At 40.8% G+C, this 22,760-nt stretch overlaps 1 protein-coding gene across 2 annotated transcripts; it reads right to left on the bottom strand.

Annotated features, from left to right (window-relative positions):
• Positions 1 to 462: 462 nt before the first annotated feature.
• casp8ap2 (caspase 8 associated protein 2) lies at positions 463 to 21,368 on the bottom strand. 2 transcript variants are annotated; one of them, XM_060913950.1, is made up of 10 exons: positions 21,204 to 21,368; positions 20,537 to 20,620; positions 11,315 to 11,395; positions 11,032 to 11,138; positions 8,125 to 8,199; positions 7,517 to 7,632; positions 4,851 to 7,435; positions 2,110 to 4,573; positions 1,907 to 2,006; positions 463 to 1,807 (listed from the first exon to the last, which is right to left on the bottom strand). In XM_060913950.1, the coding sequence occupies exons 2-10, from the start codon at positions 20,589 to 20,591 to the stop codon at positions 1,745 to 1,747; spliced, it is 5,646 nt and encodes a 1,881-aa protein (XP_060769933.1). In that variant the 5' UTR covers positions 20,592 to 20,620; positions 21,204 to 21,368; the 3' UTR covers positions 463 to 1,744. The 2 variants fall into 2 exon arrangements, with proteins under 2 accessions (XP_060769933.1, XP_060769934.1); XM_060913951.1 differs by lacking the exon at positions 21,204 to 21,368 and adding an exon at positions 20,901 to 21,136.
• Between the last annotated feature and the right edge of the window lie 1,392 nt (positions 21,369 to 22,760).

The raw sequence follows: 22,760 nt of genomic DNA, 5'->3' as shown, positions 1-22,760 counted from the left end.
CTCGGTTTGAGTTGCTCCAGTTGTGGAAGCCTTTCCTCATTGTCTCAGATGAACATCGAATCTTCCAACCTGTGTTGCTTTTCCCACCAAAACCAACCGTGGACCGATAAGTTTGTAATAGGGTGGACAAACTTTTCTTAACTCTGTTTAGTCAGACCAGTACAATTAAACGAGAGATGCTGACGGAACCAGATATTTCAGGCAACCTTTTAAACTTCTCTTGTCCAAGCCATATTCTGCGACACCCAAAATATATTCCCAGGCCACCAGCCAATGGTTTAAAATATTTCAGATTTCATTTGAAAAGCTTTAAATTTTTACATACAAACTGCAAACATTGAACACACTATAATTCAAAGTAGCTGACTGCAGTAGGATGAAGAAAAGCTTTGGAAATTCTCAATAATGAAGTCACATACACGTGATTACACAGACTTGAAATAAATTAACTTTATTTTAAAAAGTAAAAAAAAAAAAAAAAAGTGTCCTACATTTTACAATATTTACAGTATATTTATTCAAACAAGAATTTTGAGAGAAGGCTGTCTTGCAATTTCTGCATCCAGGGCAAAATTAAATGGTAGAAACTTAAGAAATAAAAGCTTTCCAACAACTCTCACATTTCTCATGTATACAAGGCGTTGAGATAATCTGAGAGAAGAAAATCCTGGAGTTCAGGACAATGAAACCTAGACAAAAACCAATCTGTTCAACGATTAAAGAATCTAGTGAATTCTCTTGAATAACTGAATGCATGTTTATTTTGGGGAGCCCGGTGGTGTAGTGGTTAGCACTATCGCCTCACAGCAAGAAGGTTCTGGGTTCGAACCCAGTGGCCGACAGGGGCCTTTCTGTGTGGAGCTTGCATGTTCTTCTCGTGTCTGCATGGGTTCCCCCCCCCACAGTCCAAAGACATGCAGGTTAGGCTAATTGGTTGCTCTAAATTGATCACTGTGTCAGCCCTGCAATGATCTGGTGACTTGTCCAGGGTGTACCCCACCTCTCACCCACAGTCAGCTGGGATAGACTCCAGCTTGCCCGCGACCCTGCATAGCATAAACAGTTACGGATAATAGATGGATGTTTATTTGGAGACTTTGAGATAACTCTCTGCTCCGCTTTGATTTGAATTACTGTGTATTTGGATCACCAAGATATTTTAACATAACTATATATGAACAAAAGGAACCAAGTTCTGCATGGTCATGCAGAGTGGCGAGACTCAAAAAAATTAACACTGTACGCTGCCACTAAACTTTATATTGGAGAACAGGTAGATGGTCTGACAGGTCTTTCCACCACATACCTTTTACTGCTTATTCCAAATTTATTTGAGGTAGATGGTACTACGCCAAAATGACACCAGTGTCTTTAATGGAAAACCAATAAATCACCTCAGGTTCAGTTCAGACATCATGCTGTTAATAACCTTGTTCGTTGTTGTGCCTCTCGGACAGCCGATTTCCACCTTCTGTTAAAGAAAATGGCACCAAGTGAAACGTATGGATGCAAATTGTTGTGATGACCTAAATGCCATCAACGGTCACCGATTTGATTTTGGCGGCTGATGCATAGAATTTAACATCATGACCTAGATTATTTCGCAGTGCTTCCTTTTTTTAAAATAACACTGAGAAAAAAACCCTCCAGTTTGTCAAAATCCAGTGACGAGAATGTTTTGCTGGTTTCTTTGCCCGCATGTGGTACCAAGATAAAAAAAAGGGTTAGCCATTATCCTGAAGCCTCAGCTCTCCATTTTCTCTTTCTTCTTAAAGAGTTTCATGAGCTGGCTGAACCGTTCTTCAATCTATCATGGGAAAGGAACCAATGTTAGATTAGGTTAAGCCTTGGTTAGAGATCTCAACTCTATCTCAGATATAGTTCTTTAATAAAAGACCAAAAATACCTGTGTTGGCGACTTTCTTAACTTGGATGACAGAGCAACAAATGTTTGGGAAGAAGCGCCTTTCGTTTTCAGTGCAACAAGAATATCTCGGTCTTCCTCCCTTGAGAAAAGAAATACACAATTTACTGCTTGCTTGGTTCCTCACAATGATTAAGTGTGAACGCAACATGAGCTACAGCAGTCAAAGTCTTATCTAAACTCACCTGGTCCAGGTCACCACCACTTCTCCTTTTTTCCTGATGACGTTCTTGGCAGAGAGACTGCTGGGAGATAATTGAGGAGATGGTACCTTGATCTTCTTTGAAGGAGTCTTCTCTTTGTTATCCTTAGATGATTTTGACCTCTTTTTGTGCCTTTGCTTTTCTTGTTTGCCTTCTGATGTGTCTCTTCGAGAACGTTTGGCTTTTGACCCTGAACGATGCTTCTTACGCTTCCTGGACACCCTGGAATGTGCATTCTTCACCTCATGCTCAGATTCCGTGGCAGCAGTGACTCCAGTGGCATCAGCACCACCATTAATGTGGTTGATCAGGTTCTTAATGGTTTTGGGCAAGCTGACTGTACTGCCTCCTGAAAGGACACCATTTGAGATGCTCTTGCTCGATGTTCCAACTTCACTTCCTTCATTTGAGGTGGCCTGACACCGACTTGCCAAGGATGGACTCCGATCCAACGTATGTGAAGACAAGACCTCTGCAGCTGGCAGCGTTTCTTTGTGCTCCTCCTGTTTGGGTTCCTCTTGTACCTCAGGAGATGTATGTCTGATCCGGACTATAAAGTGATCATTGGACCTCTCCATCACCTCTGCCTGCATAGGCATGTTTGGTTTGATCTGGAACACTGCTGGATTTGTAGCCTCCCAATTTCCACTGGTATTTGACGGACTGCTGGAGTTGTCCGTTTCAAGAGACAAGTGTATATCTTGCTCAGTGGCATCTTCTCCGTCAAGAAGCGCATCCTCGCTATAGTGGGCGCTGATGACGTTGCTTGGTGTGGACAATGGCTGTCTGCTAGATGGGTGCAAAAAGCTCAAGTGACTATCTGACTTTAAGGGTGAAGGAATGGTAAGCGATACGGCCAAATCTTCAGCCAAAATAGAGAAAGGCTGTTGGGAACTCGCTGTGGCTACAGCAGGGGTAGACTGGTTAGAAAGAGCATTAGACGGGACTTCCATCATGCAGTTTTCGTCAAGGACTGCTGGGTTTAATGACATTTGAAACTTGTAAGGTGAAACGGGCGTCCATGTCGTGATGAGCTTCGATGGCGTGATCATCTTGCTGGGTGTCATGACCCCAATGAGATTCTCTCCAGCTTGACCTTCTTTCCGTGGAGTGTTGAGTGGCCAGTTTTGATTATCACCAGTCTCTAGCAAATCGGACCCTTGCAAGAGACATCTGAATATATCTCCCATTTGGGAATCAGTTACCAAATTAAAGGTCAAACTTGATGTTTGCTGCTCGGTCAGAATTTCAAAGTCTGCCTTCTCTTGTATCGAGCCACTGTGAGAAGGACGGCAGGTATAGTTGGGGGTTTTGTTCTCGTGTGCAGGGACACTTTCTTGGACAGATTTCTCAGAGGACGAAACCGCTTGTAGCTGATCAGACTGGTGAGGTTTGGGTACCTCTGGTAGCTTGTCCCCTTCCTCCATGGTTGCCTTTATGTTTTTACCACTACTGCCAAGGCCTCTAGTTCTACATGGCAAACTATCTGAACAAGTGATCTTCTCCTGGACATTTTGGCCCTTGCTTTCTACTTCACCCTTAGATTTTTTATGTGGTCTGTTTTCGGTTGTACTCAAAGGTTCTTTTGATTGTAGCTTGCACACGTCCACATTCAAATCCTCTTTTGCCCTGGGATTTGACTGCTTACTTTCTAAAGATGGTTTATTCTTGGAAAGATCTGGAGCACCTTTCAGTGCTGCTTTTAGTTCCTTAAACAGGAAATCAAACTGGCCATCGACAAAGTTCCACAACTTCTGCTTGAGGTCTTCGGCTCGTTGCTCAAAGATCCGGTTCACAATGCCATTGTTAGAGACCTTGCTCATGATAGAAGCAATGATCTTATTGAGCCGAGGTTTGATTTCATTTCCTTGACTGCAAAATTTGTCAAAGTTAATGCTGTCAATGAATTCTGTGAAAGAGGCCTGAGACATTTCAACGATACAGCAAAAAGCTGGCTTGGTGACATTTTTATGAAGTTTCATGTACTTTCGTCTCAGCTCTGACCGTATAAATAACAACATGTTCATAAATTCAGCAGTGGTTGAAACTTTCGCCTTGGGTGGAACAGTAACTGTTTTGAAACGCCTCTTATTTGAAGAAGGACTGTCTTTAGATGTCGTGTTTTTCTCTTGTTCTGGGCAGCTGGGAGTAACAGCAGGTCGCGTTTGAGATTGTTTGTGTAACCTTGGTGATCTGGGACTAGGCTGATTTCTTAAACTTGATCTTTTTTCATTTGGAGGACTCTGAATGACCAGAGTACCCTCCCCATCACTCTCACTGATAATTTCCCCTTCTTCCAAGCTTTCTTCAGTAGCGGTAGAGGAAAGAGCTTCTTGCTGGTCTTTTTGCACAGTAGGCTTGACTAAGGAATGGGGTCTCTTGTTTTCTTTGTTCATGTCCATCTTGACTGCATCCTTATCTGCCACGGTTGCTGAGGTAGAGAAATCTTAAACAAAAATAAATACATTTTGTGTATATAAAACATCTGACCTGCAACTGAAATTGAAAAAAAATATCACTTTAAAAACGTAGGACTACATTTAAGTAACGTTGCAAAGCTTTATTATTAATATATACTCGGACTTTTTTTTTTCTTAGCCAACTTTAAATTCTCTCAAAAAGAGAAACAATTTGTGGTAAGTTCTGCATACAACAAATCCCCCATTAAAACAAACCAAAGAACACTTTTGGACTTAAAGAGAGAAGACCCATAGTACACTGACCTTTGCTGAGACTTTTGACATGTTGCTCCTTTCCCAAGCGCTGCTGCTGGGATTTCTTTATCTGCCGTACTGGACTCGTAAGAGGACTGATGGGTTCTGGAATTACTTTAATGTTGCTCAGGGTCAGCATCATGGAATCTTCATCATGAGGCACCAAGACAGACCGGGAAGGCCTGGAGATGTCCATCCCGTTCTCTGTGGAGTCAGGCTCAGAGGAGCTCGCTTGTTCAAGCGGTATTTCCTCCTCTTGGGCTGTGGTGTTGATGTTAATCGCCTCAGTGCTCGGCCCTACTCGTGGACCTGGACAAGGATCCGGATTCTCAAGGCCTTGTGTCATTTCTGTGTCTGAAACAGCTGCTGTTTCTTTTCTTTGGTGATTATTTTCCACATTGACAGTGCTCGAAACAACTTCCAGAGACACAAAGGGGTCCGTATTTGAACAAGCCTTGGCTGTAGTAGTTGCCTTGACAGAGGTGACGACTTCCTGCTGAGATGTTTCATTTTGAACCGATGCTTCTGGTTTGTCATGCGTTTGGCCCTCTTCTTTAGAATTCTTAGTACCGATCCTTCTCTCGTCCTTGGCGTTCTTCACAGAAGCCTGAGAATCCTGTTCTCTGCAGCCAACATCAGTTAAAGGAACAGAGGAACTGTCAACTGGTTTAGCGCTTTCAGGGAGTAAAGAAACTTCAGGAACAGCAGTCTTATCTGCCACACTTTTCTGAGAAATACTCGTAGGACGTACATCTGAATCATCTCCTTTTGTAACAGATTCGCATTCCTGCATCTCTGAATCTGTACCATCCATTGGCCGAGTTTCACTCAGGTCACCATCAAGACTTTTGGGTAATTCAAGTTCCTTTCCCTTTCCTTCCAGGCTAGCCGGTGGTTCATCATCACAGGGATGTGTGGTTGTAGCGGTAAGGGGTGCCATGGAGTCATCCAAAGCATCATCAATGACACAGAACTCTTCTCCAACATCCAACGAACTTTTGTCCTCAGGCGAGATGCTTACAAGGGTGTCCTCGGGAGGTGGCAGAATTGGTTCTTTTGCTTGTTCCGAGTTGTTTTGCCTTTTATTTGGCGAGACAGTCAGGTTCAGAATTTCCATAAAGGTCAATTTTCTTTTTGGACTACTCTCTTCATGCATGGCAGAACTATCACAGCTGTTGGTTACCGTTACTGGAGGAGATTTTCTTCTTGCATTCGCGAGGCTGTCTGCTTGAACGTTCCCATCCTCACTTATTTTGGGTATCCTTGCATTATCCAGAGCGTCCTTTGATCCTTGGTCTGGAGTACCAATTCGTTTTTCTTTATCATCCCTCTCTTTGACACCATGTCTTTCAGAACTTATAGCGGGGTCACCTCTCGAATTATCATGACTGCTTGATGCTTTGCTCCGGGATGATTCTTCAGTTCTGCCAGACGTTCTCCTTTTGTCATCTTGATCTTTTCTGAGATTTTGAGCACCATGATGAGGTTTACCAGGCGACGCATGCCGTCTATTTTCACGTACGTCAGTGCGGCTTCGTTCCTTTCCATCGTTGACAGGTATTTTGTCAACTTTATTCCCCACCCCCCTCGTGGTACCTGAATCTCTGGCACTCCATCGCTCGTGTTCTTTGCTAGTTTCAGACCTGGAGCTTCTTCTTTCTCCTCGACTGTTATGCTTTTCATCTGGTCTATATCTTTCTTCACTTTGAGTCCTCCTATGCTCATACTCCTTGATTCCGTCACTTCTGGTGCGTCTCCTTTCCGAGCTACTCATACCGTCTTGCCTCCTCTCCTCTTTTCTGTGATGCTCCCTTGTTCCTCTGTTCTCTGTCTTTTGGTGCAACTTGTCCGAACTGCTCTTCTCACTTCTACTGCCAGACACTTCTGTATGTCTGCTTTGTCTTTCCTGTCCTTGCTTATTCCGGAATTCGTCTTTCCTGCTCTGGGTGTCCACGTGCGATCGGGAGGAATCGGGTGGAGATGACGAGGCATGCTGTGGATAACAGGAAGGACTCTTTGAGCGGCCAGATCTCCTGGCTGTTACAGGATCGTCATGCTGTTGACGGCCATTGCCTGATCCACAACTGCTTTTGACAGATTCCCTTTGCTTTCTATCCATTGCGGTTTGAGATCTTTCTGATATGTCCTTCTCTTTTGAGGTACTCTCTTTCCCAGATTGCTTCTCTCCTTTCCTGCGGTCTGTTTCATTGCAAAAGTTCTGTCTGGTGCTATTCTCAGAGTTCGTGCTTTCCCTTTCCCTTCTACAAGATGTTCTGTTACCCTGGGCATTGGCGTTGAGCAGCAAATTAAAACCGTGACAGTCCTTGTTTGGCTGAGTTAAAGCATTCTCAAGGCTGCTCTTGGTGCATCTTTGGAGCACCGCAAACGATGATTGTGTGGCATCTACAGAGGATGAATCACCAGACTGATTTAACGGTCTACCCTGTGACACCCCTGCTAATCCTTTAAGATCCTGAGACTCCCTTACAGGACCAGCAGAGCTGTTCAAACTTGTCAAGCTCCTGTTGCAGGCATCTTGGCCTAGATCTTTCACAGATGGATGGAAACTACCTCGAATTAATCTGCAGGAACATCTGGTAAAGAAAGAAGTCGTCACTTCTGGATAAAAAGCATGCGTGTATTTATGCGTGCGAGAAAAGGATCACAACGTTTACCTTTTGCTTAATCTGCTTATCTCCTCATCCTTCCGAACAATCTCCATTTTAGCGGTTTTGATAAGTGAACATATGTTTTTCTTCAGCAGAGTGTTCTCTTTGTGTAAACTTGAGTTCTTTAACAAACCAAAAAAAAAAAATCACATCTGTTGATCCTTCCACTAATTTGTTTCATCATTATGATTACACTATTAATGCAATAATTGGCATGATATGAAAGTGCTGCAGAATTCTCTAATCTAATTGGTCAGAAGGTGTTTTTTAATTTTTCTGTAACAGCACGACAGAGGAAAAGAAAGGATGGTGAGGGAACGTGTGTTTATATCTAGTATGCTGCGGGTGCTAACACAGCATTAAATGCAACTAGAAATGGATAAAAAAAAAGCTGCATGCTTTTGTAGTTGATGACAAATTACTTATCGTTATTGGAAAATATTCAGCTTTGGAGTGATAAAGTAACTCTGCTTCATCACACCACCGCCATCATCATCCATCACTGATTAATTTCCTCGAACAGCAACCCCTCCCCCAGTGTTTTCTTCCTTACCTCACTTATTCTGTAATACAATGGAAAAACCATGTAAAGGTCTGTAAGTAGATTTACATACCTTCGTTTGCATCTGCTGCAACTTTGCAGACAAATCCTGCACTTGGTTTTGCGCCGCAACATATTTACATTTCAACTGCAACGAAATCAGACCCATTAGTAGTATGAAGAAGAATCAGATTGACATTAACCAGGGTTCTCCACGGATTGAAAATATAGGGGAGTGGGGGTCAATCGGATGACCTTGAAACAAATTTGCATAAATTTACATATTTCATTTGCATAAAATACTCTCAAATAGTAATCATTTAGAATAGAGGAATCAATTGAACCGATACAAAATCAATTTGGATCGATGTTTTCGATGTCGACAGTGGAACGCTTACGCGTAAAACCGAATCGCTCGAGAGACATTTCGACAGAGTGTACGCACTTCAAGAGCTACAGTAACACTGACAGCCAGGTTATATCCTCACGGTTTTATAGGCAATATCACGCTTGCCGCACCAACTTTGAACTTTTTGTTTTTATCCTTTATTTCTCTGCCGACAATAACAATCAGTTATCTCGAACTTGGTGTCAATTCACATGTTATTATAAAGGCGTGTTATCTCCCGGCGCAAGAACAATGTGTCAAAAACGCCGAAGTGTGAAACGCTTTTCTTAGACTATAATCGTCAGACTGACTAAACTAATTGCTGGTAAATGAGTTTCACACTCGGGTGTTGTCGCGTTGTCGGTACTCCAACAGAGAAAGGCTATCTGTCACAAAGAAAACAAAGGGACGTCTTTTCCTCATACCTGCCAACCTTGAAAAAATTTTATGAGTACAATTTTACAATTTCATGAGTACCCCCCCGCGTCAACCTCACCCCAACCCGGCGCGCATGCGCCCCCACAGACCACAACCAGCAGACCAAAAACACACTTTCAATCCAGTTTTATTGAGTGACCTTGGGAACATAGTCCAGTTTTGTAAAACATTCCTATTGATAGACTTTGGGAAACTGTTATTGATGGCTCTTGGGAACTTCCTTCCGTTTTGAAAAGCACAACAAACATTAAATACATGTGCAAATGAAATGAAATGAAACCAGAGCCACTCTTTCAAAATAAATAACACATTAAATTAATACAGTATGTAAAAAAGGCACTTTCAACACAAAACATGGTATGCACAAATTTCCCATGCAATAGGTTTAGACTTTTGCATTTTTTAACATGTTGGAAGTATATTGCATTATACAGTACACTGCAGTATTTGGTAGTATGCCTTTTTCATGTGCAAACTATTGCATTTGCATTCGAAATATTGCATTTTCTGCAGTAATACTGTAGAAAAAAGCATTTGATACTGCAGTACCACGCAGGGTTTTTCATAAGAGGGATGACCAATTTTCGACTTCACATCATCTGCAAACATTCTAGGCTACCACTGACAGAAGTTACCGACTGCCCTTAAGATATACAACACGCTACGTTTTGTTGAGCACATCAATAAAGTGGTACTTATCATAGTGATTCAATGAGAGCGCGAGAGGAATTGTAATCAGGTTTCGTTGGTTACCGCATCGAATATGCAACCTCGAGTGACGGCTTCGAAGTTAAATGAAGACCTAGCCTGTACTATTGGTGTTGTAAATGCACAAAATAACGGCTAGGAAGCTCTTTTTTTTTTTTTTTTTAAGATTTTTTTTTTGGCTTTTTTCACCTTTATTGGATAGGACAGTGTAGAGACAGGAAATGAGCAGGAGAGAGAGACGGGGAGGGATCGGGGAATGACCTCGGGCCGGAATCGAACCCGGGTCCCCGGATTTATGGTATGGCGCCTTAGGCAGTTGGGCCATAGAAGGTTCACGCTGCACGCTACACGTTCACGTGAAGAACCGGACCCTGGGCCATTAAACTTCATGCTTGGATGTTCACGTGTTGCGTCTGTTCTACTTTGACCGAGTAGCCAACAATATGGACTCTTCGGATGACGACGATTGCCTCATTCTGCTTTTACTGAGACAGAGGAAGAGAAAAAGGAACAGAATTTGGAGCCAAGAACACTTCCTTCTGAGAGAAACCCGTGGTGAATTTCACCGAACATTCTATAATCTGCTTGACAATCCCGATGAAGAACTATTTTTCAATTATACCATTCAATTATATTTTTTCTGAAGTTTTCCCCTGAAAGCATAGAGTTATCTCCCTAGACCCGTTCTGATTGGCTGGCGCGGCGGTGACCGCATGCATTGACTGGAATTTCCATCTTCACGCCTAGAAAAACGTGTGCATGTTCATTTCTCGCTTCACGCGTGAAGTGTGCAGCGTGCAACGTGAACGCCGTTCTATGGCCCAGAGCAAGTCATGCTATGTTTGTCCACTTTTCTTTACACGCGTGTAGCGTGTAGTGTGCAGCGTGAACCTTCTATGGCCCAGCTGCCTTATCCACCTGAGCCACGACGCCCCCACGGCTAGGAAGCTCTTGAGTACACGTGAAACACAACCGTTTCTGTTACAAATATAAAAACGACGTCTCTAACCGACGTTTCAATCCCCGACTCGCTCTAGCCGCCTGGCTGCACCGCTGCACTCAAGTCAGAGATGCGAAGGAGGAAGGGGAGGGGCTGAAGAGGGCGGAGCCACACGCTCTGGAAAAGGGGCGGGGGGATTGGGCAAAGCGTTCCATTCTGGCTTTGAGTTTTCTCACAGATCAGCGGTATCAACTTCAGCGAGAACTTGACTGAAATGCGAGTTCGGACGATATGCGTACTTTTTAATGTGAAAACGTACAGTCGTACAATGAGGTAAAAATTCGTAACGGCTACGCAAGATGCGTACAGGTTGGCAGGTATGCTTCCTTTTGTAAAGGGGCGGCAGAAATTAAACGGGGGCGGGAATCACAGAAAGGGGGGTGGCCCGCACCTCTAAAACCCCTCGTGGAGAACCCTGCATTAACCGAAAGAAAAAGGATTAAAACCTCTTTATAGGTTGCGTCTTTCTCCTCTTGCTCTTCGGTAATGAGTTCCTCGTACAAATCCAACGATTCTTTCACTCTATCCGGTGAAAGAAAAGTGCTGTCTTTGCCTGAGGAGAAACAAACAGAGATGACGTACTAGAACACTCCAGAAACTCAAAGAAAGCATAAACAAAAGTCTCGGTTGTGTGTCAGAGTTATTAAAATTAACAAAACACCACAACTTACTTTCACACACCTACTATTACTGGAAGGGGGAAAAAAAATAAATAAATTGTGCGCTCACCATTGTCTTTCTTTTTCTTGGGGCTGTCCTCAAGTCCTGAGTATATATCCACAGAGTCTTCATCACAATTCACGACAGAATCTAAACACATGACATCACAAGAGGTTAGAAAATATATATATTTTTTTTATTCTTCTTCATTTTTATTCTGCGCCTGACTCGGATGTCGTATTTATGGATGAATATTGACACACAGATCAGATGCTGATTATCGGGATTTGGATCGGCGCCGGATTAAAACGTCCGACTGTCATTCGCTCGGTCATGATGATACATAATCGTCTGATGGCAAGTGAACTGAAAAAAAAAATTATATATAGTATTTAGTACATGACTGAGTGACTTTGCCATTCAAATACAGCCTCCATATTATTTAAGGGTTGTTTTACAATCAGGGTATGCAAGCTAAAAATCACATTTAACACTTATTATCTTCAATATCAAAAGGCTTGACTAAAACTTGGTTGTTTATTGTTGCCCTGTGATAGCTCTATTTGCCATGCAAAAAAAATTTGGTGATAACGTTATTTTTGGTGAATGTATGGCAATGTGTCATATTTAGCAAAATTACTCGTGTCATTTACACTACGTTCAGACTAGGGCTGTGCCGATAGACGATGCCATCGTCCATCGACGATGGTGGTCATCCATCACGATGGAGAGCCACCATCGTGATACCATGCCCCCCTCCTGTCATAAACATGCATATACGGTATCATCTGGGCCTATTTAACCTAAAAAGTTAGTTTTTTGTTAGTTTAGTTAGTTAGTTTTGTTTAATATATACCGTATTTTTCGGACTATAAGTCGCACTTTTTTTCATGGTTCGGCTGGCCATGCGACTTATACTCTGGTGCGACGTATACCGTAAAATACCAAATAATAGCCGAGTTCCAATTAACCGCCGAGTTCCCTTTAATGGCCGGGTGTACACGTGTGTTGTGACAAATAAAGGCCGGTTCCGAATACTCGCCGGGGTCTAAAAAAAAAAAAAGCCATTTCAATAAACATGCCATTTCAATGTTATAATCTTGGTCTACCGTAATATTTCTTGAGGAATGCAACTCCGTAACTTTTGACAGATGTCTTAGCCAATTACGTTTGACATGGGTGTGTGGGATATCATTACGTCATCGAATGAGGAATACCCCTTTGGGTACACCCAACGAAAACCAGCGTGTGTGGTGACATTGAGGACTGCGGGTTTCCAAGGTTGGACTGCTGCTTCTGTTAAACGACCTAAATTGCCGAATGCATGCGTCAAAGCACACACTGAGTTTTATTAAAGACCTTATACCATTTCACTTGCCCTTACCCATTCGGATCTGGAAGACGCTTTACAAAAAAGGTGAGAGCGTTCTAACATGCATTTCAGTCTGCTCGCGGCCAATCTAATCCAAGGGGCCTTTTCAACAAGTAATCTGTCGTGCAAGTTGGGCAGAAGCACGCGTCAGGCAGGCAACGTGTAGGCCTACAAATCAGTAACCTATTCAACTAACTTTCATCCGAACTTTAAGTTTTCTACGGGGTCGAGCCACCGTACCAACTCACTCGGGGAATAGGCTCATATCGGCCAAATAGGGAGACGTCTTGGAGAGAAACGTGAGAATGCAAGATGACAGTATGTAGCCACTGCAGGTCACTTATTTTTCAGCATAAGAAAAAACCTTTGGTTTGACACTTCGCACCCTAATTATGTTGCTTCAACGTCGCGCCCTCCGTGCAATTTCAGATTGACAGACATCGCGAAGCGCAAAGGGTGGAGGCTGCATGGGTGAGGGTGATAGCAAGTGACCATAACTTTGCAGAGTAATTAAATCACAGTGCTGCGCACAGACAATGGTGTGGTTTCTTGATTATTTTGTAAAGCATGCGCTTTAGTCATTAACAGGAAAAGGTGTGCGATTTATCCTTTATCCACCCCGACTGTGCCATGCGAAGATGCATTCTGCGTCTTCAAAATTCCCCGAAGTCGGCACCGTGCTATCTGTAATCTAACTCTAAACAAACTAAGTTATACTGGTTAAAGGTAGGCCTATCTGAGAATGATTTTTTCCCCGTTTTGAGGTAGATTTTGGGGAAGGTGTTTGTGAAGAAGGAATTAATCGCCTGTTCCAAATAGCCGCCTAGTCTCTAATACGCGCCGGGTCTCTCACGTGATTGAGACAAATAATCGCCTGGGCTATTATTTGGTATTTTACGGTATATGTTTTTTTTTTTTCACCGCGGAATAACTGGAGCTGATGCTGAGTCTGACGACAGCCACGCAGAAGAAGAGGAAACGGCGCTTCGTCTGCCGCTGGAGTTGGCAGAGTTGTTCAGAAGCGACACCGAGGATGAGGAATTCAATGGATTTGCTGATTTGGAGTGAAATCATCAGCTTGATAAACTTGATTGACCGGTGTTTTATTATTAATGATAGGCCTATAGTTATTTAAATAAGTTATGTAGTGATTTTAGGCAGTGCTTAATTTGTGAAGTGGGAGGTCCCAGAACGCAGGAGGTGGGTGGGTCCGGCGACTCAAAAAAAAAAAAAAAGGCGGGGGATGGTTTACTATAACTTTACGCACATGCGCTTATTGTGTGTGTAAAATAATAATAATAATAATAATAATAATAATATCAGACATTATGATCTTAGAAAACGCTTTAGTGACAAACAGGTACAGACAGTAATATGTCGTGATATTATATTATAAAATATTAATTTTTATTAGTCTATATATTAAATTATATATTACATTTATCTTCTAAAATAACAGACTGTACTCATCACAACCGGTTTATTTCACCATTGGAGATCAGATCACACAAGACATGAGTTAAATGACTCATTTTAAGGATTTAAGTAGGGGATTTAAAAGCGATTGTTGTTGTTTTTTTTTCACTAGACGGTTGTTTTTACTACCGTACCTGTCTTTGGAGATGATATACCTATAGCCTACTTGACCTCTGATTTGATGAAATAAAATTCGACAAAAATGAAGAATGACACTCCTCGATGATGACTACAGCTTTAATAACACAGATGAAAGAGCCATGGGGCGATAATAAGCCCTACCGGTAAAAATATTCTAAAAGCAAACTGATTAATGCATCAGTAATAGGCTACTAATATTAGTTATAATAATAATAATATAGGCTATTAGTAATAACGATAGTGATAGTATTAAAGATAGTAGTAGATATTTAAAATAATCAGACTAGGCTACTTACAGGGCAAAGGGCGCGTTATCACTGCTCAGCTGTTCGGTTATTAAACAAACAATGCAGTCGCGCAGTAACCACGCGCCGCTTATCAGATACAATCACAGATTCTATGGATAGAATAACCCTTCAAAAAAGTGCGACTTGTAGTCCGGTGCGACGTATATATGTTTTTTTCGTCTTCATAATGCATTTTTTGGCTGATGCGACTTAAACTCCGGAGCGACGTATAGTCCGGAAAATACGGTAAATATAACATATATAATTATATAAATCATTATAAAGTAATATCCTATTACCGCTTGTTCCCGTAGGCTATGGTGCAGGGACGTGCTAGTGAACATAACATGTGGTTACACAAATACAGTATGCTACTAATAATACATTTTGACTTCATTTTTTAGCCTGCACTATACTTTTAATATAAAATTTGTCATGTTGTTCAAACAAATAGCCACTATTAACGACTTCAGTCGGGAAATATTTCACCTTATCAAACGGCGGTGAAGCGCAGACTTCGGCAGAAGTCAAATAACTTTAATCTGGTAAATAGGCCTACTTTCAGACACAAAATGGTCCACTCTAAGCCATAATGTCAAACCAAATGGAAGAATGAAGGTGATTCTGACAAATGTAAAGACAGTAAAAAAAAAAACAATATTAAATCATGATTTTAAAAGCGGCTGCAGTAATTCAAAGACTAATAAATTGGAAAAATTAGCGCGTTCAAGTGCGCACTAAAGGCCGAAACGCATCTTCAATTGATATGGTGTAAATAAACAATGAGTAATAGCTTAAGTGTAGTTTCTTCTCATAGTTTGAATACTAGTCTTTCATTGTTAGAGCAGATTAATATCTTGCCGTGATCAGTGAGTGCTCGGGAAGGTTCATTTCCACCTGCGCTTTGCGCAGCTCATTTCTCCGAAGCCAGCTGTGCGCAAACGCAGTGTTGACTGCTCGGCAAACTCCAAACACTCGGTCTGTACTGGCCCTCTGTTGCGCAAGCGAGTTGGTTATGGCCAGGTTCAATTTGTGCCCAAAACAACTTAACCACGGCATTTCAATTGCCTGATGGCTGCGACAATATTCGCCCCGTTGTTATGCAGGCGATCTTTTTCTCCTCTATTTTCCATTCGGCAAGTGTCTCGCGCAATGCGTCTTCTAAATGGTCCGCTGAATGTGTCTCTGGCATGAAACTCGTCTGCAGGCATTTGGACTGCATTGCCCACTCTCGGTCCACATAATGTACGGTAGCTGACATATAGGGCATCATGTTGCAGCTGGACCACATATCCGTTATCAAGGCCAAATATTCCACATCACCTAGCGCTTTTTTTTTCTTTACGTGCCAAAGCCTCGGATGAGTATCTAATACTTTTAATAATAATAATAATAATAATAATAATAATAATATATTTAATAATGTGGTATTAAAATCCCCCCCCGCCCACGATATGATCGTCCATCACGATGTTTGCACTGTAAACATCGTCGATGCCAATTAAGGGGACATCGCACAGCCCTAGTTCAGACTGTAACCTGAAATCCGATTTGTTGTGAAATCCGATTTTTTTGTTAGGCCGTTCACATTACCAATTATATGAGACTTGTATGCGATCTCCAATATGAACGGAAAACGACCCCAAAGTGTCCCGCATGCGCGAATTGACACGTAATAAGCACATCTACGTAATACGTAAACAAAAAAAAAAAAGCGCACTCTTCATGTTTAATGATTTTTTGTTTGTTTGTTTAATTATCTGGTTAGTGTTAAAGTGTGAGGTCTCGTGTGTGTTTTTGTTTCTGAACTGAAATGAAAACGTGTAGCCTGGTAACGAGGGTTGACTCCTAAATGTCTCTCTAATTTCTATACAAGTGCACTATATGTTACTAGGAAGTAATGGATTTTTAAACTCTATATAGACCCTTTTCACGTGACGTCACGACAAACGCGGCCGCCATTTTGGACGTGTACTACCAGTAGTTTACCACAGCCAGCATTGAGGAACGGCAGCAAAGAAAGTGTTTACTTTCAGCAAGACTTCCATCATGCCACTATATTGTTGTGCACCTGGATGTAGTAACCATCAACAAACAAGGCAAGGGTTATCATTTTATCGGATCCCGGTAGATGCCGACCGACGGAGAAGATGGATAGCGGCCATAAACAGATTGGCAGCCCTCGGCATACCAGCGCTTGTGTAGTGACCACTTTGTTGGAGGTAAGACGAATAAAATTAGCCAGAAAAGGCATTACATTGCTGTTAACATTCTGTGGTGGCGAGTGTGTAACCAAATAGGCTAAAATAACCCACTGTAACCTCTTTGTTCTTCTGTAGTAGCTATTAGCTAACGACATTAGCTAGCGTTGTGTTCCTTTGCTGTTGGTAGACTGTAGGACAGATCAGAGGCAGTGTCCTACAAACAGCGCTTAATTTGAGGGGGAGCAAGCCGGAGCGCGCTCCGGAACCTCGGGCGTTGGCTCCAGCAGCTATTTACACTGGGTCCGGTGATCCGACACCTCTCTTGACTATGTAACAAAAAAAAAAAAAAAAATTAAATTAAAAAATGCAAGTTTATTTAGTGTTAATGTCTGATTTTGATATCTGTCTTGTTGGTGATTTCTCTCATGAAACGACATCCACAAAATATCTGCAGATGAACTTAATTTGCAGTGTTATTACAAAACATGCCCAGAAGCGCAGCGCAGCGCCCCCCTCCCCCCCTCTTTTTTTCCGCACCGGAGCTGCTCATCCTCTGCGCTCCGGGACCTCCCACTTTACAAATTAAGCACTGCCTACAAATAAGTGTTCAAAATAAGAGGAACATGTATTTGTCTCTTAAATCCAGGCCGTTCCCTGTAATCTGTAACAACAGTTGGAGAAAGTAATGGCAAATAGTGAGTGCACAAACCATAGAAGGGAAACTGTACACAGCGCCAGGGCAGTGTGATGGTATGTCTACTTTTAGATTGTGTTAGCTTATCAATGAACACACTCGTCACTCGACGAGTTTCACATCTTTACGACGGATACTTAAATGTGTGTTAGGTATTATTGTTGCGGTCTAAGCAGTCATTGTAGCAGCTAGATGAGCGAGAACCGAAAGGGTCTGTGCCATAAACCGTTATTTCTGTACGGCGTTGCTAATGTGTCGTTACTGTTGTTATTTCTCCCTCTGCTCGCCCTGTAAATGCCCTACGTCGCTGGATAGTGAAGGTGTTTTCTGCATCTCGCTCCTTTTTCTTGTATGTTCTCTGTTTGTCGCCTTCCTCGCATTCAAACCAATTCGAGCCGAAGTCCGCTACATGTCCAAAATGGTGGTCGCGTTTACGAAGGTCACGTGACTGAAAAGGGTCTATAGTGCACTCGAGCTTCAGTAGGCAGTCATTTGGGATACGGCCGCTGTATTACCAAACTCTTAATTCAGGCTTAATAATTTGCACATATTTATTTCGTCATATTAATAAACTTTTTCTACATTTTTATAAATATTTATTTAGATTGTTTATAGCCAGCTGAATTCTGCAACTTCTCTCAGCGCTGGCTCAAGGTGCAGAAACACCAGTGCAGTTTGCTATGGAGATGAGGCGAGACCTGGCGATGTGGTTTTTGTGGCGGCGGCGGAACTCACACAATAATCTGATTAATGTGGGCAGCAGACTAATGAGACCGAAGGTGTCAAATTACTGGAAATTTCCAGAACAATCTTGTAATACAGGATGGTTTAAGTTATAAATCAGTTATAGAAACTGTTTTATTTAATCAGGCTAACAGATCAACATCCAGGTCCCTACCAAATCCACCATTAGCTTGATCAATTCTATAAAAGTCTATTGAAATTCTGAAAACTGTACAAATGTTGTTGTTTTCCACCAAAGAGGCGGGATTAGCCAACGCAGAATAGTGACATTTGTCTCTTGTTGATGACGTGTAGGTCGCATGAATGCGACCTGTCCGGTCAGACTGCAGTCGCATGTGAAAATAACGGATATGCATCGGAATTAGGGCCACATATCCAAGCGGCCTGGGTCGCATGTGAAAAAATCAGATCTGTGTCGTTCAGATTGTCAATAACAAATCGGATACAGGTCGCATATGGGCAAAAAAATCGGATACGGGTCGTTTCAGGGTGCAGTCTGAACGTAGTCTTAGAAAAAGTGCTTTTTTGACCACAGGTAGCTCCAAAAGGGATGCACTTAAATCATTCTTTATACCATAAAACAAATATTTGGTTCCATATCATTGGAAACGTAGTTAAGTTTTAATGTTGAATGCCAGTAAGTTTTCAGACTATTTTGATCAAATTAGTATGTAATTGTGTCAAAAAAAAGTCCTCTCCGAGACAGCTAATTTTTCAATATAAAATAACATATCTAAAATGATTATTTTCATCCTAAAATGTGGTCAAGATATTGGGACATAAATATTAGAGACAACTAACACAAAGCTTACAGCCTTATATTTAAAAAGCACTATGGAAGTAGTGGATTCTGAATTATCAAAAAAAAAAAAAGTCCTCTCCGAGAATCACTTCATTTGTTTCTCCCAGCCCTGCTTAAAGCTACACTTAATCTTCTTTATCTTATAGCAGATTACACAAAACTACCATACACACGTCAAAAAATTACCTGAAATCTGTTCTTTAACTTGTCCTTCACTTAAAAACTGGTACAAGAATCAATTAGAATTTTGGACCCCTGCGACACAAACTTTGTACCCCGATTGTAAAACAGCCCTTAATATTTGTTCCGTGCTTTCACTTTGGAATTTTTTAAAACAGTCAAAAAGAAACCAAACCTTAATTTATTTATAGGTTTAGTGCTGATAAATGGCTGCGTGTCTGCATTATTACTTATGTAGTGTATGTTTACTAAGCACCAGGGCTGGGCGATATATGATATCGTATTATAGGTATTGTGATCCCTTTTTATAAACACCACCACCGCCACTTACAAGAGATCGACTATTTAGAATCTTGAAAAATTGGTCAAATGGTACATCGATCTCTGCAACTGTGAGGATGTCCGGATCGGATCAGATCAGCTCATGATGATGATTATTCTTCTTTTGGCTGCTCCCGATTAGGTGTCGCCACAGCGGATCTTTTGTCTCCATTGCTCCCTATCTTCCGCATCCTGCTCTACCACACCTGCCACTTTCATGTCCTCTCTCACCACATCCATGTATCTCCTCTTTGGCCTTCCTCGTTTTCGTTTGCCTGGCAGCTCCATCCTCAACATTCTCCTTCCAACATGCTCTGCATCTCTTCTCAGGATGTGCCCGTACCATCTCAGTCTCATCTCTCTTAGCTTCATTCCCAAGCTCTCTACATGCGCTGTGCTGTCCCTCTGATGCGCTCGTTCCTTATCCTGTCCAACCTCCCATCGCAAACCTTAACATCCTCAACTTTGCCTCCTGTCCCTTCGTTAAGGGTACGGTCTCCAATCCGTACATCACAGCCGGTCTCACTACTGTCTTATACGTCTTACCTTTCACCTTTGCTGGGACTTTCCGATCACAAATGACTCCTGAAATCCTTCTCCACCCTGCCTGCACTCTCTTCCTCACCTCACTATCGCAGCCCCCGATTTCCTGCACAGTTGACCCCAGGTACTAGAATTCACCAACTTTATTTACGTCTACTCCTTGCATCCCCATTCACACTGATGCACATGTATTCTGTTTTGCTACTGCTCACCTTCGTTCCAATGCATACCTCCATCTCTCCAAACCCAACTCAACCTCCTTTCAGCACATATCACATGATCATCCGCAAACATCATGTTCCATGGTGACTCTTGCCTCACTTCTTCCGTCAAGCTATCCATCACTATGATGATGATGATGATTACAGCTCCGATATTGATTCCGAATGATCTGCACACCAATTTAATATGTGCCGGATTCATCCAGCAGGCCTACGCTTCTATTGTCTTGTTGATATGATCAAAATGGAAAGCATCGTCATGGATGTGGATGAACAAAAAAAATCATGGATTGTGTGCAATCTTACCACACTGGCCCACACCGAGATCACCATAAAGCTCATCTATGGCACTCGTCTCCATCTCTGAGAGTTCTCACACACCGGACATGTCTGAAAGGAACATGCTGTTAGTGAGAATGTAGACTTGGAGCATTTCATATGGAGATTCATCAACAAGGAGGAGGAGGAGGACTGGAGTTTACTAAAAGATGGTCAATGTTTAGAAAAAAAACAGATACAGGCAGAAAGGCATTGTGCATATAGTGAACTAACATTTTTTTAAAAAAAGTACAAGTGTGTTAAATAAATAAATAAATAAATAAATAAAGAGGGAGAGAGAGTGAGTGAGAGAGAGTGCCCAAAACCCCACAACCAATTCGCTAACATTCACCTTGATTAGCTTTACACAGGCTGTATCCTGAAAAGCGCTGTTTTATCTCATAGTGCACTACTACACAGGCCGCATCAGCTGTTCATTAGCACTCTGTAGTAGGGCACCTCGGTAGGGAGCACTGAGCCGTTTGGGCTCCAACCTGACAACACTAGCTAGCGGTGTCAACAAAAGCGTTTAAAAACACTTCTTTATTCACATTTTCAACACAATTCGCGGTAAATTTCCAAACCAGAAAATCGTAACGATTACAAAAAAGAAAAAAAAAGCAATAAGTGCAGTTTGATAAAATTCGCTTCTTACCATTTCAGAGTCGCACCGCTTCAGAAACAACCGCGCTAACCAGAACCGCTTCACAAAACAGGAAGTGACGACATTTTCCCGCGGTCTCTAAACTTCCGGCGTTTCAGCGAGCTGTGTTGTTGCTGTTATGGCTTGGATTCATGTTGAGGATTGTCTGTGGTCTGGATGAAGCACAGAACCAAGAAAACAAACGTCCTGATTAAAACCTGAAATGTTCAGGAAGCTTGATTTTATTTAAACATCATGTTTAATTTCATTAATGTAGGACATGATGACGTTCGAGGCCCTGCAATTCATCATATTGTGGTAGTTTGTGTGTTGGTATTCTCTCTCTATCTAACCATAAACATACAACTACTAGTAGTGTCAATACACAAACACAGCTGAATAATACAGTCACCTTCAATAACAAATAATAAATCATCACAATGTGATAAAGGCTGTTTGTTTAAAATTACTACTACTACTATTTAATACATATTGTAAAATCAATAATAATAATAATAATAATAATATATAAAATTACAACTACTACTACTAATAATAATATATAGTAAAAAAAATAAAATACATATTGTAAAATTGTTACTACTACAACTACTAATATTTAAAACATTGTAAAATTACTACTACTAATAATAATAATAATAATTAACACATTGCAAAATTACTACAACTACTACTACTACTATTTAATAGATATTGTAAAATTACTACTACTACAACTACTATTACTACTAATAATAATATTTAACACTGTAAAATTACTACTACTACTACAACGACTAATAATAATAATATTTAACATATTGTAAAATTACTACTACTACTACTACTACAACAACTACTAATAATGATAATATTTAATAGATATTGTAAAATTACTACTACTACAACTACTATTACTACTACTACTAATATTAAACATATATTGTAAAATTACTACTACAACTACTACTATGACTAATAATAATATTTAATAGATATTGTAAAATTACTACTACTACTACTACTAATATTTAACATATATTGTAAAATTACTACTACAACTACGACTACTAATAATATTTAATAGATATTGTAAAATTACTACTACTACAACTACTATTACTACTAATAATAATATTTAACACTAAAATTACTACTACTACTACTACTACTACTACAACGACTAATAATAATAATATTTAACATATTGTAAAATTACTACTACTACTACTACTACAACAACTACTACTAATAATAATAATATTTAATAGATATTGTAAAATTACTACTACTACAACTACTATTACTACTACTACTAATATTAAACATATATTGTAAAATTACTACTACTACTACAACTATGACTAATAATAATATTTAATAGATATTATAAAATTACTACTACTACTACAACTACTACTACTACTACTAATATTTAACATATATTGTAAAATTACTACTACAACTACGACTAATAATAATATTTAATAGATACTGTAAAATTACTACTACTACAACTACTATTACTACTAATAATAATATTTAACACTGTAAAATTACTACTACTAC

Source organism: Neoarius graeffei, chromosome 2, assembly GCF_027579695.1.
Source record: "Neoarius graeffei isolate fNeoGra1 chromosome 2, fNeoGra1.pri, whole genome shotgun sequence".
Taxonomy (NCBI): domain Eukaryota; kingdom Metazoa; phylum Chordata; class Actinopteri; order Siluriformes; family Ariidae; genus Neoarius; species Neoarius graeffei.
Note: the sequence above shows the minus strand (reverse complement) of the source record. Positions and strands in the feature narration are given on the sequence as shown.

Bases quoted from the DNA above. Each gene is read 5' to 3' on its own strand.
- casp8ap2 (XM_060913950.1), bottom strand. From the start codon at position 20,591: ATGGAGACGAGTGCCATAGATGAGCTTTATGGTGATCTCGGTGTGGGC. The intron at 8,200-11,031 runs GTTTTAATCCTT...ATTTCGTTGCAG, and splicing joins AAGACGCAACCTATAAAGAG to TTGAAATGTAAATATGTTGC. The intron at 2,007-2,109 runs GTGAGTTTAGAT...TCTTTTCTCAAG, and splicing joins GTGGTGGTGACCTGGACCAG to GGAGGAAGACCGAGATATTC.